Below are 18,903 nucleotides of genomic sequence, written 5' to 3'. Positions count from 1 at the left end.
ATGCATGCTGGGAGGCGGGGGGGTTTTCTAGGAGTTGAATTCTATCACCTACACACTGGAGGATTCTGGGAGTTGAAGTCCACACATCTTAAACTTCCCAAGTTTGGCAAACTCAACTTGATGGAGCCAGGACAGGGCCTTGTTTTGCCTATCTTCCAAGAAGCAACTAGAGGGAAACAGCAGCTGAATAAGCCAGCCCCTCCATTACAAAACCTAGTTGTGTGAAGCTGCTTCCCACACCATCATGAGCCAAGCCACATCTGCCAAGGATGCCCTAAAACACGGTCAGTCCCTTGCCATCCCAAGGGCTCTTCTTGGAGGGCCGTTTTTGACCCCTTCTTGAGATGGGAGAGTAGCTAAAGATCAGGAAAAAATCTGGACTAAAAGGTTGTGGGGAAAGTCCATTCTGAAGCACTGTTGCATCAAAATGCTTGCTGTCTATCATTCTTCGGCATATTTATTTTGATTTTCAAATAAAGCTATAGAGTTAGTTTGGTCTAGCAGTTAAGGTATCTGGCTAGAAAGCAGGAGGCCACGAGTTCAAGCCCCACCTTAGCCAGGAAAGTTGACTGGGTGAGCCAGTCCCTTTCTCTCTCAGCCCCATCCACCTCACAGGGTTGTTGTTACGGGGAAAAGGAGAGGCGGAAGAAGATGCGTTGGGCATGTTCGCCACCACCCCTTGAATTATTTGCAATAAAGAAAGAAAAAAGAAAGAAAGGCAGGATACAAATAAATAAGGAAGTCGAAAGGAACTCCCCGTTGCGTTCTTCAATAAATTAAGTTTATTTGGATTAGCAGATTTTTGCAAATCAATAAATTACAGAGCAGGGAAGAAACAAAAGCAAGCAAAGCCACACGGAACAGCTGACCAGGGATGATGGGGGCTCAGCTTTGTGATTGAGGGGGGCAGAGATCCAGTTTTGAAGGGGGGGATACCACATTTGACTTGCTTGTGGCCACCACAATTGCCTAATTAGCCTTTCCTATTCAGTGACCTCTCTGGGAGTGTTAGGCAATAACTCCACCAGAGTTTGGATGATATGGGGTGGTAAAACCCAACCCTTCTTGTGGCCATCATCTCCCTGGAAATCCTTGTCTACCATCGTGGTTGGACTTCACCCCTTCTTCAATTACTTCTTCTGAGCTCCCAACCCTGGATCTCAAAGACCTCTCCTCTCTAAACCAGGTGAGACCCAGATCTTCACCTCTTGAAGAAGTCTCGGTTGCTTCTGCATAGGATGAGGCTACTGGAGATGTTACTACTGGTTCATAGACAAGGGAGGTCCCAATCTGCTTCTTCAGATTGCTTCGTCTTATCAAGTTGGTTGGGATGAGAGGCACCACTTTTGATCCAGGCTTCTATCTATCCTAATTTGTGCCAAGATGAAGAACCACCAGAAGGCGAGAGCTTTCACAGCTTCCTTTAATCCAGGGGTGTCCAACTTTGGCCACTTGAAGACCTGCGGACTTCAACTCCCAGAATTCTCCAGCCAGCCATGACATGGCTGGCTGGAGAATTCTGGGAGTTGAAGTCCTCAGGTCTTCAAGTGGCCAAAGTTGGACACCCCCTGCTTCAATCCCTCCATTTCACAAAGTCTGCTTGGATTTTTGTGGCGTAAACGCAGTTCCCTCAATAAAGAGGCACACGCAGGACACACGGGACTTCACACTAAAATGAAGAAACTGGCCGGATGCCCAGAATGTTCAAAGGAGAAAAAAAAAAAACCAGGAGGAACGTAGAAATGGCCAGTTGAGAGGAAGAAAGTGGACGGAGGCAGCTTTTTTTTGGAAGAAGTTTATCCATTGCTTCTTTTTGTTCCTCTCTCCCTCCTTCTACAAATTCAGAAGGCCTCCATGTCATGAAATCCTTTCCTCATCACGGAAATACAAAATGGCTTCTCTAGGCCTTCGAGAAGTAGGGAATTCTGGGAGTTGAAGTCCACTCAAAGATGCCAAGATTGAGGCCCTTTAGAGAAACCTCCCTGGGTACAATGGATGCCATCTCCTGCTGCAAAGGACCTGGGGTGGGGAACTAGGAGCTATACAGCTGCTCTGCCACCCCTGCCTTTTTTGAAGGGAGGTTGTGCTCCTTCCTCTCTGTACAACATATTAAAAACGGTTGCAGGAACTCTAGTTTAATGAAAAGAAGGACTAGAGATGACGTGATAGCAGTGGTCCAGTATTTGAGGGGCTGCCCCAAAGAAGCGGGGCGGGGGGTGTTTCCACCTATTCTCCAAAGCACCAGAAGGCAGGACAAGAAACAACGGTTGGAAACTAATTGAGAGAAGCAACCTGGAATCAAGGAGAAACTTCCTAACAGTGAGAACAATTAACCTGTGGAACTGCTTGCCACCAGAAATCGTAGGTGCTTCATCACTGGAGGTTTTTAAGAAGAGACTGGACAGCCACTTGTCTGAAATGGTATAAGGTCTCCTGCTTGAGCAAGGGGTGGGACTAGATGACCTCTAGGATCCCTTCCAGCTCTATTCTGATTAATTTATTCTCCAAGATGGGGCCACCAGCAATCAGAAAAGTTGCAGAATCTCCAATACAATACAGGGAGTCCTCAACTTACGACCAAAATCGGAACCAGTTTTTCCATTGCTGTTCCTTTCTGATTATATGACCTTTTTTCCACAGGGTTGTTAAACAAATCACTGCTGGTTAAGTGAATCAAAGACTTATTAATCACTACAGTTCAGGGGTGACGTCCAGCAGGTTCTGACAGGTTCTGGAGAACCGGTAGCGGAAATTTTGAGTAGTTCAGAGAACCGGCAAATGCCACCTCTGGCTGGCCCCAGAGCGGGGTGGGAATGGAGATTTTGCAGTATCCTTTCCCTGCCACGCCCACCAAGCCACGCCCACAGAACCGGTAGTTAAAAAATTTGGATTTCATCGCTGCTACAGTTGTTATTTGAATCACACCGTTGTTAAGAGAATCCGGCTTCCACCACTGACTTTGCTTGTCAGAAGCCGGCTGGGATGGTCATATATGGAGATCACGTATCCCCAGGGATGCTGCAACCGTCATAAGTACAGGCCAGTTGCCAAATGTCCAAATTTTGATCACGTGACTATGGACTGCAATGGTCGTAAGGGTGAAAAATGATGGAAAGTCATTTTTTTCAGTGGTATTGTGACTTCAGTCACTAAATGAATGATTGTAAGTCGAGGACTACCTGTGTTTTATAGAGCAGGCTTGAACTTGGTTCTTGGGTTGACCCATTTTCTGGCTTCCCAGAGTCAATGGTGCCTAATCTAACCCAACAACTGGATTTGTATAACATGCTACTCCACGTAGTAACCGACCAAGGTTAATCCTACGCAAGCTTAATGTGCGAATGCAGCCACCAGGTTGTGAATGGCCTGAGTAAGCATTGGTGTGCAAACCCACCAAAGAACCAAATGTGCAAAGTTTACACAATGTGCGGTCCTTGGTGCTCTTTGAGATGGGTTGCTTTTGGCAGATGTTTCATGACCCAACTAGGTAACATCATCAATGCTAGAAGAGAGGGAGGTTTGCTGAGAAGAGGAGGAGGAGGAGAACTACAGAGTCCTTGGTGCTCTCTGAGCTGGGTTACTTCCTGGCAGATGTTTCATGACCCAACTAGGAAATATATCATCAATGCTAGCAGAAGACAGCCAAGCTCAAAGACTTAATACTGATGATGTTCCCTAGTTGGGTCATGAAGTATCTTCAAGAAAATAACCCAGCTCAGAGAGCACCAAGGACCCCATAATTCTCCTCCTCCTCCTCCTCCTCCTCCTCCTCCTCCTCCTCCTCCTCCTCCTCCTTTACACAAACTCCATTTGCTTCTAGCACTGATGATGTAACCTAGTTGTGTCATGAAACGCCTGTAAGAAAACAACCCAGCTCAGAGAGCACCAAAGACCCAACAGTTTAAACCTGAGCTACAAATATTCTCTTCTCCTGGTTTACACAATGTGTCCAGCACCCACATGCACAAAACTGCATGCACACAGAGACGCAAGGCCCACCCAAGATTAACACTGCCAAGCTTCAAGGACAGAGGGGACATTTAACCAACTCACTTAGAAGCGTGGCACCAAGAGAAGCTGCCCTCTTTGTCTCTCAGTCACACCTGGTCAGGAGTGGCTTCAGCCTTATTCCGTGGGCAAGCCAGAATCGAATCCGTGGGCTGCTGGTGACGTGGACCAAATGTGATGTTTGTCTGCCATGGCAGAAGCTTGGAGAGGGGATAGGGTCCTCTCTCCATCTCACTCAGCATAAGATCCCTTCTCCTCAGCTGCTGGAGGAGCTCCTGGGCCCTTCACCTTCTTGGCAGGAGGTGGCAAGAATCCTACTGCCCCCTTGGAACCTCCCTTCTTCAAGGCAGCCCCAAAGCCCTCCGACCTCGGATGGACCAAGGCAGAGATGGGCCTGTCTCAGCAACACTTTGCCTGGAAGGCCAGAACTCCTCCAAAACCAGAGGGGGGTTTCAAGAGCCCACCCCCCACCCTCTCTACGCCCAGGTGCTACAGCAGCAACAAGACCATCAAAGGGCAGAAGGTATCTAAGGGTACCTGCTGAGGTTGTCCACCTTAGACATGTGACTATGGTGTCTGCATCTCCCATTGTGGCACCAGGTTGGCAGCAACGGGCAGTAGAGCCCACTCTCTGGAGAGGATAGATGTCCATCTGGGACCACAGCAGTAGCATCTTTGCAAAAGATTTGCGTTCATCCAGGTGCATCTTCACCTCTCTGCCATTTCTAGAGTTTTTGCATGACGGTATTGTTGTTGCTGAAGGACGAAACAGGAGAGAGCTTGCTGTTACTTGGTCTTCAAAAGGAGGCGGAAGGACACCATTGGCCAGGTTCTCTTCAAGAGCTGAGTTCTGGGCTTCCAGAACAACAGACTAGTTCCTTCTGGGAGCTGGTATTATTCTTGGCCAAATGATGGAGTCAAAAGAGGCTCAGACCAGTGGAGGAGAGTGGCATGTTCATCGAACATCCTCAAATAGATGACCCAAAACCAAGTGGCTGAATCTGCACATCATCGGTTAAATTTCTCCTCGGTTTGGTGTATTGTGCCTTGCTGAGCCTTGTAGATGAACCCTCTGGATCTCCTGTCATGGACCTATTTTTTTTTCTCTAGGTTCTGCGTTCTGCACATGTCCTTCAGGTCAACCTGTAGGGATTGTAGGAGTTGAAGGCCAACACAACTGAATCTTCAAAAGCCACCAGCAGTGGAAAGAACAGGACCCGTTGAGGTTCTCCAAGAGCTTCCTTTCCATTTCAAGGTTCAGAGTTGGGAAAGCAGCTTTCATGTACCTGGAAAGTTTGGACATTTTCAAAGAGTGATGGTGCAGTTTTATGGACACAAGTTTGGGGGATGCAGCACTTATGGTAGACACTCAATGCACCATTGTGCTCATGGAATCTGGTTTCTCTCCTGAAATCCAGCAAAGGTTTCAGCTCCAGGCCCCCATAAATCAGCCATTTCCAGAAGAAGCTCCCCACCTCCCTGGTCCTGCTTCCCTGCTTCATCTTCATAGCTGTCCTGAAGGCAGGATTTGGGGGGTGGGTGATACCCCAAGGCCCCACTCTGAAGCAAAGCAGCCCAGCTGGATTACCACACTGTGGTCATTCCCAGTCCAGTCTGTGAACGGGGCAGAAATCCATTCATATTGAGGAAGAAAATGATCCAACTGTGCAGATAGCAAGACCCCACCCCCAAATAGCAAGACCCCATTCAGATCTCAGTCATGTTTGCATTATGGATTGCCAACCTCAAGAAGAACTTCTTCCTTCTCCTATGGCGAGATTCATGATGACGACGACGACGATGATGATGATGATGATATCCATTCAGTCATTTCCAACTCTTGGTGATTCCATGAACCGATCCTGGACAACTTCTTTGAGTTGTTTTGTGCTCTGGCTGGTGCCCACTTTGATGGTGGTGAGGTCCTGAAGATGGATCAACCCCAAGTCAAAGAGAGTAGCAAGAAGGAATGACCTGCTGCCCTCACCCAGAGGTCCCTTCTCCTCTTCTCCAAGCAGCTTCAGAGCTCTGTCCCCTCTGACAAGTCATCTTCTCCACGGAGAAAAAAATAGCCAGGTTCTATCCAGGAAGCCCTTGCTTCAAGAAGAAAGTGGACAGCCATTTGTCTGGCATAGGGTAGGGTCTCCTGCTCAGGCAGGAGGTTGGACTAGAAGACCTCCAAGGTCCCTTCCAACTCTGGCATTCTGGGTTCTGCTCTGTACCACCACCCAGCTCTTTGGAAGCTTCTGAACTGGGCATGGCGAGACCAGGAAGGGGGTGGGAATATAAAGAGAGGACAATAGCAGCTTTGCCTCGTGCCCTTTTCCTATCTCTTTTGGAGATTCAAGATGGGGACACAGGACCTTCACCCCATGGCTAGAAAGAATCCCAGAGTCCGTAGGGAGGAAAAGAAGGAGGGGGGGATGTGAGGGGGGGGAAGGAGGCACAGTCTTCCCTCCTTCTTGGGGGAGGTGTGGAGCCTCTACTTGCAGAGCTGAGTTCATCCACTCACAGCCTCCTGAAACCCACAGGAAGGCTGTGGGAATTCAGCAGTTGTCTCTTGTCACCTGACCACCCTCAAAGTTCTTATCCCACCAGCTGTCAATCTACCAGAAGACCTCCCTGTCAGGTTTTGTGAAGTGCATGGGTGCCACCAAGCTCAGCAGATTCTCCTTCTTGGCCGACGTTGCTGACTCCAACCCAGCAGTAGATAGACAAGCACTTCCACCAAGCTGATGTGCTGGACTTCACCTTCTCTCATCCACAGCCTCATGAATGTTCAGGCAGGAGATGAGAGGAGGTGTAGTCCAGCCAATGTGGTGGGCCCCAGGTTATTCTTCCTCATGCACCAATGGAAACATCTTGAGCAGCTTCGTGGAGCAACGGAGAAGCTCGGCTGGTCCACCAACTCCTAAGTTGACTTTCATGAAGAAGATGCACATTGAAGCCCTGGATCTCCTTCTTGGAGACTGGGTGGTCCATTCTTGGTTCCACCCCCAGGGCAGGAGATGGTGTGTGCTGGTCATCATTGTCCAGGACTGTTGGAAGCCATTTCAGAGCTGGCTTGGCCAGGATGTCCAGAGATGCTGCTGCTCTTGAAGTTCAAGCGGAGATTCCCGAGTTGACTCTGCAGCCTTGGGGGCAAGCAGGGCAGGACCTCCGGCAGTGATGGGAGGGAGGGGACTGTGGTGGGTCAGCAGCATGTGGTTGTGCTTCTGTTAGAAGAGGTTGGCCTTGAGTGGAGTTGGCTTCCTGTGGAAGGAGGACAGCACGCCGGAGAAAGGTCCTGGCATGGCAGCTTCCGAGGGCTGCCAGGCCTTCAGCAGCTCAGCCGTGTTGGTGCCTCCGTTGCTGGTGCTCACACCTGCCCACAGGGGAGACTTGAGGGTGGGGGTGACGTGCCCAGTGCCCAGGCCTGGCTGGCCCGTGCCAGGGCTGGGGCTCAGGCTGTCGGCAGGACTGTTCAGGCCCCCGGCGGTGGGCAGGGAGGCCGTGCTGTCTGGTGTTGGGCTGCAGTTGGACTCCTTGGACTCGTCATCTTCGGAGGAGGATCGGGGGTCCGGCTTCTTGCCTGCCGCCGAGCTGCTGCCGTTGTTGTTGCCACCATTCTGCCCTTTGGCGTTGGAGGCCCGTTCTTGCTTCCGAAACTTGGCCCGGCGGTTCTGGAACCAGACCTAAACCGGGAGAGGACAGATTTATTCCCCCAGATACAACCAGGGTGTGGGGTCCTTGGTGCTCTCTGAGCTTGGATGTTCCCTTTCATGACCCAACTAAGTAACATCATCAGTGCTAGAAGGTTGTGAGATTTGCCTTCTATTTATACATGTGGTTATCCTGCCAGTGTTGTTTTCTTCCTGGTGGTTCCCGATTGTTTTCTGCTTTGTTGTTTGTCTGGTATTAAGCCCTGCTTATCTGGGTGTTGGATGTTGGAGAGGAAGTGTTCTGGACCAGCCTTATCAAGGAAATGCCAAGAAGAAGACCACATTCCCACCTACACTGTCTAGGCAAGCTACTGGATATAAATGGAGAACAACCGCACTCTCTTTTAGCACTGATGATGTTACCTAGTTGGGTCATGAAATGTATGCAACAACCCAGCTCATAGAGCACCAAGAACCCCAGAGTTGTTGTCATTCTCTTCCTCCCCCTCTCTCTAAATCCCACTCCCTTCTAGCACTGAAGATGTTACTTAGTTGGGTCATGAAATATCCAAGCAACCAAGCAAAGAGAATACCAAGGAACCCCCCCCCCCCAGTCGTCCTCCTCCTCCTCCTCTCCACAAACCTCCCTCCCTTCACAGCACAAATCAAGGTTCCTAATTGGGTCACAATAGGACTGCAAGAAATCCCCCAGGCTCAAAGAGCATCCGAGGACCCCCCCCCAGTTTCAACCCTGAGTGACCAACGTTCTCTTCTACCACAGAGCCAGGATGGCTGCAGCCCTGAAAGGAGCCCCCTCACCCACCCACCCTTAACTGCCGGACCCAGCAATGGTCTTCCTTCTCTGCTTCTCCCCCCCCCCACACTTTCAAAAGGCAGCGAGTGTGTATTTGCAACACAAACGGCAATATTTGAAATGTAAATGGACCCCTACAAATGCCATGTATTTTTAAAATACTGTCCTTCATTTATATACGCTAAAATGATATATAAAATGGCATCGTCATATAAAAATGAAAATCCTGCAAAAGAAGAGTCTGAATTTCTGGAGAATTTTCCATTTTCTTTAGGTGGGCTTTTAAAGTGCCTTTTATTTCTGCAGAGTTTCTTTTATTGGGAGAGCAGGTTCTATCTTTCTATATCTGGTTTTTCCCTGATTAAATGACATGTCATGAAGTTTTCCTTTTAGCTATAAAGAAAGCCAAGCGGCTTGAAGAGACTGGACTCACGCGGAAGACAAAATCCACAAGCAATTTCACACCCTGCCCCATCTTTCCAGAGAATATCAGCAAAATCCGTTGCTTTTCTCAGGGGGGGAATAGAAAGCCTTTTTCTCCGCAATTAAGCAATGTAAGTAGGTTAAGAAATTCTTATTTTTATTATTATTTGGTCCAGTTACAGCATTTTGATTTTTATATATTTTTACCTAAATGCCACACAATTAGTTTGAAATTGGCCACCATTCTACATTTGGGAAGGGAGAATTCATATCACCCTAAATCGTTTGATTCCCTGCTTTAAAATTTGTTTTGTTTTTTATTCAAAACTTAGTAATCAGCCTTACTTAAACCATTTTTATCCCAAGGAACTTCTTTCTATCTGACAAATAAAATGCCCTAATTATTCCCTTCAGCAAATTTGCTAATTTATCCCATTTACGTGCCCCGCCCATCTTAAGCACAGGATGCTGGGCAGTGAATGATTAAAAACAGAATTAAAAACAGCGCCCAAAATTGTTATTTGCAATTTCTTGGTACGGCAGAGGAGGAGGGTGGGCTGCGTGTGAGAGAGGGGAGAAAATCGCATTTGGAGATCAATCCTTTAAAAGTCAACCTTAAGAATTCCTGTTAAAACAGAAACGGATCTGGGGGAGGGGGACCCAAACGGGAAGAGCCCACAAATGGCTATTCCCCCGCATCTCCGTCTCTCCCCCCAAAAAGGTAATTTAATTAGTTATTTTTATTTATGTGCTGTTTGCTTATATATTCCGCCTTCATTGTTTTTAGAAATAGCTACGTGGAATGATAAATAGATAATATTTTTTACAAATAACAATTGACAAATAATGTTTTGCAGTCTATAAAATTGCAAGAATATGAAATGAAAAACCGTCTCTGGGTGATCCTGGAATCCAGAAGGAAAACTGTTCAAAGCTGCTTAGTGCCCCTTCCTCACTTTGCGGCTGCTTGTCCCCCAGGTCTGTAAAGCTTCCTCCCTCCCGTTTTTTTTAGGAGCTTTATGGACACCGGCCTTTCGCCTGGAGCTAAGCTTTACTGACCTCTCTGTTTTATCTATCATGGCTGATTTATTGTTGCTGTTATTTTATTTATTTTATTGGTGTGTCTAGCGTTTTACTCTGTTGCGATCCTCCAAGGCTTATGAATTGTTTTTTTTTTTTTTAAGTAATTGGCCTTTTTTTAAAAAAAAAAAGAAATAATATAAGTGAGGAAAGTAACACGCCTTTCAAAAGAGTAAATTAGTAAAATGCAATTAGTGAAATGCAAATTAACGAAATGCAATTAGTAAATTATGTAAGTAAACACAGGATTTCAAATTACTTGCAGAGTGATTCATAAAGGAAAAATCGAATTGCTATTAAGCTAAGGATAACTGATTAACACAGTATAAATCATTAACTAGAATTATAGGATTAAATCGGCACGAGAAACCCAATTGAAATAAAGGAATTAAGCATTTAAAAAAGCCAGATTTCAACTGAATGGACTCTAAAAAAAATGGAATGGTATGGAATGATGAGGCTCCCTAGTTGGGTAATGAAACTTCTACAAGAAAACTCAAAAGTGCTTTTTCAAAAGGCAACGGGACGCTTCTTGTTTTTCGCTGAGGAAGAAGAAGAACAAAACGTTTCGTTTCTCATCCAAGAAACTGCATCATTCCTACGACCTGGATGACTTAGAATCTCCGCGGACTTTTCTACAAGGAAACCGAGCTCAGGCAGCACCAAGGATCCCTCGGAAATTAAATACGTGCCAGGAATTGGGGGGACCCTGTTAAAGAGTCTGAACTCCGTTTTTTTCCCCCGTTTTCCATTTGTGGGTCCCGGGGAGACATTCCTGCCACGGAAGGCCACCCCAAGAATTCAGGCCGGAGAATCAGCTGCGGGGGGAATCGCCTTCTTCCCTCCCGGGCTCAGGGGTTCAGGGCAGGAGGAGGAAGAGGGGCGACGGGGGTGGAAGATGAGTCCCACCCCACCCTAGTCGGCCCCTGGCGCTGGCTGTGGCCGAAGGAGCGGGCGGGCGAGGGTCCCGCAGGCGTTTCAAGGCGTCGGGCTCTCGCCGCCCCTCCCCAGCGACTCACCTGCACTCGGGCCTCGGTGAGGTCGATCTTGAGAGCCAGCTCTTCCCGGGTGTAGATGTCCGGGTAATGAGTCTCGGCGAAGACCCTCTCCAACTCCTTGAGCTGCGAGCTGGTGAAAGTGGTCCGGATCCTTCGCTGCTTCCTCTTCTCGTTGATGGTGGAAGGGTCGGAGAAGAACTTGTACGGGACTGGAAGGGGGGGACGGGGAGAGGAGGAAAAGAGGGTGTGGGTTAGGACCCCCAGGAGGGGAGGCTGCACAAGTGGGGGGCTAGTTTGGGGATCCTGGATCCGCGCAGTGACTCATCCCAGCTCTCTTCAGTCGTGCTGGGTTATAAACGTTGGGTAGGAATCGTGGACTCCTAAGCACTGATCATGTTACCTAGTTGGGTCATGAAACGTCTCAAGAAAAACAACCAAGCTCAGAGAGCACCAAAGACCCCATCCTCCTCCTCGTCCTCCCCCTCTTCCTCCACACACCCCATTCCCTTCTAGCCCTGATAAGGTTCCCTAGTTGGGTCATGAAACATCTGCAAGAAAACCGCCAAGCTCAGAGAGCACCATGGACTTCACAGTCCAACGATGAGCTGCAAATATTCTCCCTTATTGGTACGAATTGTAGCCCAGCACGCTCGTCTGCTGCCAACAGGTTGGCATCAGTGAAGGAAATGGATGCCAGGGCCATCTGCGAGGCTCACCCCCATCCCTGAAGATGCCCAGCAGAAAACGTGGAGGTTTGTGGGGTCCTTGGTGCTCTCTGAGATTGCTGGTTTTCTTGCAGACGTTTCATGAACCAACTAGGTAACAGCATCAGTGTTCGGTGATGAAACATCTGCAAGCTCAGAGATCACCAAGGACCCCCCCAATTCAACCCTGAGCTACAAATACTCTCCTCCGTCGGTACTTAAGAGGTTGCTCCCCAGAAACAAAACATTAGGAAAGCCGTTTGCTGGGGACATAGAGCCTCCACGACTACCAAGGAATTGGCTTTCTTAGCCCCCGTTGTTCATCCACGGAATAAAGAAACAACTGCCGACGGCCAGGAATTTTGCGTCTTTCTGTCCGGAAACCTTGCCCGACTCTTCTCCGTAAAACGAAGCGGGGCGCGCGGGAAGACCCGGATTTAAAGACCCTTCAGCTGGAATGGATGAGGGATTTTTGCCCCCCCCTTTTTTTTTCACGTTCCAGATGCGGTTTTAGTTTAACTAACCGTTTGGAATCGGTTATTTAAGAGACGGAAGGGAAGCAGGCAGGCTGTCTCGTGTGAACGGCCCAGCGGCTCAGCGCGGACTCTGGGTAGCTCAGTTTAGGGAAAAGGTCTCATTCACACAACGGTTAGATTGGGAGGTCGTCTTGTGTGTATTAGTGGGTTGTGAGAACTCATTTCGCGGACGTCTTTCTCTCTCCCAGTTTAGAATAAGAGACATAAAACGGGGCCAGAGGGCGGGTCAGCGCCCTGCACCAGCTCCGTGTTTCCGTTTGTCGGGAAATTAAGGGGAATCTGTCGGTTCTGCGGCGCCCCAATTCGCGGGGTTCCTGGGCCTCGCCCGGGCTCTGCGGGGCTTGGAGCGGCGGCGCCTCCGGCCGGGAAAACAACGAGCAATGAGGCATCCCCGTCAATCCGAGGACGCCCCGTTCCCACGCGCCGCTTCTGCCTTCATTCCTCCGACGTGGCCCATTTGAATAAATCCTGGAGCCGAAGCGAAGGAAGCTGCGCGTGTTCGCTCCCGGCCGGAGGCCGGAGAGCGAGCGTCCCCGCATCCCCTCTTGCCACTTTCTCCTTCCGAATTAGGCGATTCCCCGTTTCCTTTCTGCGCAACCAAATTGCTTTGGATCCACGCGTGACCGCGAAGCTGCGAGGTGGGCGCCGGGCGAGCAAGTCTGTTTTTCCCCGCGTGGCTTTGGCCGTTTCAGTGGCTGACCCGGAGGGAAAGGGCGAGGAGGGGGCTTCTAACGGAATAACCACAAATAAATGTGAACAAATCACTTGTATGGATAAAAACCGTGTTCGTACTCGAAGGAGATTTTTCTCCTCCCACCTGTCCGGATAAACTAGTTACCCGCAATCCACTGTGGCGCTAAACCAACTTGGGACCCTTCTGGGCCTCTCCGCGCCCGGCTGACGTCGCGCAAGGTGCGGATCCTTCCTGCTCAGCTGCGCTTCTCCGGGCTGGAGGCGAAGGGGCAGCGGTCTCTGCGCTCCTGTTTGGACTTTGACTCGGCCCAAGCGCGGCTTCGAAGGACTCTCGAAACCCCGAGCGACTTCGCCGGTCAGCCGTGGGTTCCCGAGGTCGGAGCCGCCACCCATATTGGAGTCCTGCGCCCCAGTCCTCGAGGAGGAGGCCAGGCTCAGAGTCGGCGGGCCGGGAGGGCGGCACCGATCCGCCCGAAGGGACGCCATCCATTTGGGCCGCGCGGCGCCGGCCTTTCCATGGCTGGACCCGAAGGGCGGGTGGCCCTGACTTGGTTTCTGGGCGCCTCATTTCCAGACCACCTGTGTACTACAACTCCCATCGTTCCCCTCCTGAGCGGGGAGGGCATTCCTGGCTGAGGAAAACGCTGGAGGTCTCCTTGCGGGAAGGGGAGAGAGGGGAGCCCTTCCCTGAGCCTCGCCAGGTATCCAAGACCCTCCGCTGGATCTGGACTACCGAGGCAAGGCCAGGGCTCTTCCCCGGATGCGGGGGCTGGTCGGGGGCGGAGAAGGCGCCCTTCCGACGGAGTGTCGAACTGCTGAGAACAGCCCACCAAGTCCCAAGTCCCGCGAAAGCGGTGGCTGCGCTTCGGGCAAACTCGCCTCGCTTTTGCACATTGCGATGGTGACTCTTACTATTCCAGACCGTCGGAATTAATTCCCTCCGTGGAGGAAAAAACGTTTTCTGGCTGGAAGGAGGGAGAAAAGACCGACCGAAAGCGCGGCTCAGCACCGACGGCTGGGTTCTGGGGCTGCCCAGCTGCGCCGCCCCCCCCCACCCGAAGCCAACTCTGGACGGGCGGGAGCGCCGTTATACGAGCTCTTGGGGGGGGGAGTGCACCCCTCCAGAAGAGCCACCATGCCAGGAAAGCTCCTCTCGGGGAGAGCCCATCCTCTCTACATTCCTCCGGTGAGCCGGGCGGTTCGTGGGTGAGCCGGTCCGGGGTCGTCCGTTCCCCGCCCTCCACACTTTCCGTCCCCGGACTGGACCCGCTTGGAAAGCAGCAAAGTCTCCCCAAAGACGGAGGGAGCTCCTTTGCCAAATCAGATCCTTCCCTTCCATCACCCGGGACCCTTCCCGCCACCCCTGCGACCCTCCAGGGCCCCCGACCCTCCATACCGCAGCGCAGCGGGCAGAAACTACCCGGGGTGCCCGACGGGGAACTCCGGCCAGCTGGGGCGGCCCATCATCCCCTCCCTTCCCCGGGAATCCCGGCGGCGGCGCCTACCTGCGGCGTAGGGCGAGGGCTGGTGGTCGCGCAGGGCGCCCAGGGCGCAGCTGGCGGAGGCGAGCGGCGGGCATGCGGGGCTGGCGGCGAAGGAGCTGCGGATGGGGTTGTATTGGAAGGAGCCGGCCTGGCTGCAGGAGCTGAAGTCCGCGTACGCCGACGCCTCCATGGCCGCCATGCACGAGTCGTACGAGTTCAGGTAGGAGTAATCCATGGCGCCCAGACCCCCGCTCCGGCTCTGCGCCCGCCCGCCCGCCAAGTGGCGGCGCAGCGACGGGGCGGGCGAGATATACTTGGCCGGCTGGGACCGGCGGCGGCAGGAGGCTCGGCGGCCAAGCCCCCCTCCGCCCCGCCCCGCCCCCTCCCTTAACCCTTTCGGGGGTCCCGCGTGCGCTCTTGCCCCGACGGGTTGCCCCTCAACCTGACCCTCTTGGCTTTGGAAGGGGGTCGCCGGGAAAAGAGGCTCAAAGATCAGCGGCCCTCCTCTCCGCGAGGGTCTCTTTTCGGGTCTCCCCAAGAAAAGCTGCCTCTTCTCCAAGTTGCAGAAGAGGGCCTACCTGGTCTGGCTGGTGTGTGGCAGCATCAGAGCCCAGCCCAGGGGTTCCCAACCTTGGCCACTTGAAGACTTGTGGGCTCTAACTCCCAGGATTCCCCAGCCAGCCACGCCTTAAACAGACTTGCAAAGATCGGCCTGCCTGGCTAGGTTTTGGCCTCAAGAGTCAAATGGGAGTGGGCGTGGGACAGCCTCCCCATCCAGCTAAGAAACAGTGGGAGGGGGGAATATTAGGAGGAAGAGTATGAATTTTCTCACCTTCTCAGGTATTGCTGTTGGGTTGGACCTCCCAGTGTGCCCGAGGGAGGGTCTTTGGCGGGACCCCCATTACAGGGCATTTTCTCAGGATGGCTCCATTGTGCCCCCTCTCCCGTAATTCATAAGGGTCTCTGCAGCCTCATTCTGCTTTACAGCCCTGCCCAATGACCCCAAAATACCTGTTAGGGACAATAAATCAACTTTCAGGACGCAAATTCAAGATATCCCCTCCCCCCTCTCGTCTTTTCTGTTCACCAAGGAGGGTAGCAGTTAAGCCAACAGGATGAGTTGATGCAACACGTCAGGACTGCCCCCATCCCAATCCAGGTTAACCTTAATCCTTGCTTGCAGGAAGTCGCTTGGTCTTTCACAGGCCTGGTTAAGCGTCTTGTGTGAATGTTGTGGTACCTGTGACTGGCCAGGTGTTGGGAGGAGCGCATCTCTGGGTCTGTTGGCCTGGCTCCCCTCCCCTGAAGATGGGGCAGATATTCCTCCCTAATCCCACTGCCTCCCCCTCCCCACAGCCGGACTGAACCCCGGGATCCTCTTGGGGGAAAGGTTATTCAATTTGAGGTGAATCCACAGGCATTTCCTGTTGTTCATCCTGCCCAAGACTGCCCCTGGGCTGAAAGGGTTAAAATTGGGGGGAGGCTTAACGAAAGCAGGGTGTCATTGGCCGCCCTGTTTCTTTTTTCTTTTCTTTTTTAACGGAGTGTGGAAATGCAAGGAAAGGAGAGAATAAAGTAGATACCCTTTCAAAATAAAACAAATGGAAGGAAATAATATCGGAGGAAAAGAAAAGGACTGCTGTATTTCCCTGTCTTGTTCTTGCAGACAGACAGATGGATGGACGGACGGATGGACAGACGATGTTCTCTCTGTCTGTCTGTCTGTCTGTCTGTCTGTCTGTCTGTCTCTCTCTCTCTCTCTCTCTCTCTCTCACACACACACACACACACACACTCGTGCGCCTTTGGTTCTGTTTAACTAGGGCATCTCCAAACAGATCCTCCCTATTAATTCCCGGAAGGAAACGTTAGAAAAAAGTGAAAAGTTAAAAAAAAAAAGACTTTTTATTTTAACTAGGATTGGGTGCAGGATGTAATGTGCAAACCAAGCCGGCCCCGGAGTTGTAGTAGAAGGCTGGAGTCCCCGAGAACCAACTGAAAACACGTTTATTAATATATGGCCACAAGGATGAGAGTTCAAGGAGCCAGAGAAGATTCTTGGGGGCCCTAGACTCCTAACCTCTCCCCCCTCCGGTTCGAGTGAAATCCGCCCATAAATTAGAATCCCGATTCCCAACCTCAGCAATGTGAACTCCCAGACCCCCCCCCGCCCCAGCATGCTTTAAGGTTTGTGGACTTCCAGAATTCCCCCAGCTGCATCCTTTAATCTGATGGACTTCCACTCCCAGAATCCCCCAGCTTCCAGAACTCTGGGAGTTGAAGTCCACTCACCTTAAACCTGCTGAAGCTGAGCCACCCTCCTACGGACTAACCTGGCTCTTCTCCTACAATGTAGAACTCACCAAGGAAAGCAAACCTCCGCCAGCTGCCTGTTAAGCCCCCCCACCCCCCAAGTAGCCAACATCCATCTTAGTTTCTGCCAAAGAAACATCTGCATTTCAGGCATCCTGCTTTTAAGCACCTCTTCCCACCAGACTTTTCTCCTCTGACCTCCATTTCTCGGACATTCCTGGAGGCTCCTTCGGAGTCAGTTGCCTGCCTGGCCTGGCTGTGGTTGCAGAGCCGGGGGCGGGGGGGGGGAGTCTAGGTGGGACTTTCTGCCCCTTCCAGATTTCCTGTCAATGTTGGGACTGAGCTCCAGAAAGTATATCAAAAAGATGTTGAGAGGATCCCATCTGGGTTGGCTTTATCTGCCAAGTATTGAACTCTGGCTGGAGCCCATCCTCCCTCGGGGACTTCTCTCTCTGCTTTGGGCTGTTCTGGCTGTAGTACTTAAAACCGCTAGAATCTACGGTGATGATGATTCGCCTTCATTTGTAAGCTGTGGAGACTCTCAGAGTGCAGAGAAGAGCAACCAAGAGGATTAGGGGGCTGGAGGCTCAAACATGCGAAGAACGGTTGCTGGAATTGGGGATGTCTAGTCTAGCGAAAAAAAGGACTAGCATGATGGCAGCGTTTCAGTATCTTAGGGGCTGCCCCAAAGAGGAGGGGGGGGTCCACTTCTTCTCCAAATGAAGGCGGGACAAGAAGCAACGGATGGAAGCTTATCCAGGAGAGAAGCAACCTGGAGAAACTTCCCAACAGTGAGAACAATTAACATCGGAACGACTTGCCTCCAGAAGTTGTGGGTGCTCCCATCCCTGGAGGTTTCTAAAAAAGAGACTGGACAGACTCTTGTCTGGAATAGTAGAGGATTTCCTGCCTGGAGGAAAGGGGGTTGGACTAGAAGACCTCCAAAGTCCCCTCCAACTCTGGTATTCTGTTATCCCGTAAACGACAGAAAAGGCAGCACTCGTCTCTCTTGCACACCAATGCCGTTGCCCGGTGTACCCCTTGCACAATAAATCACTGATGCGCCCCCAGCCCCCAGCCCCGCCCTGCCAATGGATTCCAGGAGAGAAGTTGGCGATCGGAATGCTGTCATTCCATCTCTTCCCTGTGATCATTCCGAGAAACGGGGAGTTTTCAGTGGGTGGATTCGATGAGGAGACAACCTGGTCGCCAATTCCCCTCTCGTGGAGCCTGCCTTCCTAACAACTGCTGGGGATGATGGGTGCGGTGGTCCATCCTTCTGAAGACTCACTCCTTCGGGGAAGACTCTTCCAGGTTTTTCCGTTTTGAAAATAATAATAAAAAATGTTTAACAATCCAGCTGCCCCTCCCCATCGTTTTCAGTTGGTCTCTGTTGCCTTTGTTTATGCAGCCCACCCACCCCCGTTAGGGTAAAAGCCCCCCTGGATACGAATGCATTTGAAAGCCCGGGCCCTTTCCCCCGCTCCCACCCCAGGGGCGCAAAGCAGAAGGATTAAGGGCATTTTCAAGACAAACACTTTCGCTAAGGGAGATTTCAAAGTCTAAATCAGCATCCAAGCCTTTGTCCGCCCTTTCGAGGGGGGCGACTTTTCCTCAGGAGCCTCTCGAAGAATTTGGGGGGGGGACGGAGGAGGGGAGGTTGGCGACTGGCAGGGCAAAGCGCTGGCATCCTCCGCGATTTTCCAAACGGGCCAGGAAATCAGAGACCCGAAGCGGGAGCAGCGCGGCAAAAAATCCGTTGGAGACGCCAAAACCTTGCTGGAAAACCGGCGAGCAACTGTTGCACAGGGGAGGCCGGCGGGCAGGCGCGTGGGATCAATTTCCTGCCACCCTCATGAGACCAGCTGGGTGAAGCTCCCTGCACAGAAGAGCCTCGCACAAGCCTGACTCGTGGTCGTGAGAAATTGGCCCCAGCCTGCCCACGCGCGCGCGCACACCGGCCTTCCCCGTGCAACCCTTCCATGCAAGGCTTTGTGTCCCTGGACAGGTGGAGGGATTGGCACCAGGTCATTTTTTGCTTTATTCTTTATTTATTACATTTCTGCGCCGCCCATCTCGCTCTCAAGCCACTTCGAGCGGCTGACACGGTGATTTTCAGCAGCCAACGGGGGACCCCCCCCCCCGAGTCTTTTCCTGACCTCGAATCGGGCCGCGTTTCATCCCGAGGTTTGCTTGAAATCAAGTTTGG

General features: G+C 51.5%; 1 protein-coding gene across 2 annotated transcripts; it reads right to left on the bottom strand.

Annotated features, from left to right (window-relative positions):
* Positions 1 to 7,226: 7,226 nt before the first annotated feature.
* PHOX2A (paired like homeobox 2A) lies at positions 7,227 to 14,619 on the bottom strand. Of its 2 annotated transcripts, none has more exons than XM_070944126.1 (3): positions 14,403 to 14,619; positions 10,986 to 11,173; positions 7,227 to 7,682 (listed from the first exon to the last, which is right to left on the bottom strand). In XM_070944126.1, exons 1-3 carry the CDS (start codon positions 14,614 to 14,616, stop codon positions 7,227 to 7,229), a joined length of 858 nt encoding a protein of 285 aa, XP_070800227.1. In that variant the 5' UTR covers positions 14,617 to 14,619. The 2 variants fall into 2 exon arrangements, with proteins under 2 accessions (XP_070800227.1, XP_070800226.1); XM_070944125.1 differs by having other exon boundaries at positions 10,959 to 11,173; positions 14,403 to 14,616.
* Positions 14,620 to 18,903: the final 4,284 nt, after the last annotated feature.

This window comes from Pituophis catenifer, unplaced genomic scaffold (genome assembly GCF_029215685.1).
Source record: "Pituophis catenifer annectens isolate HBS135680 unplaced genomic scaffold, rPitCat1.0.hap2 SCAF_4, whole genome shotgun sequence".
Taxonomy (NCBI): Eukaryota; Metazoa; Chordata; class Lepidosauria; order Squamata; family Colubridae; genus Pituophis; species Pituophis catenifer.
This window is presented reverse-complemented; position numbering and strand designations above follow the sequence as displayed.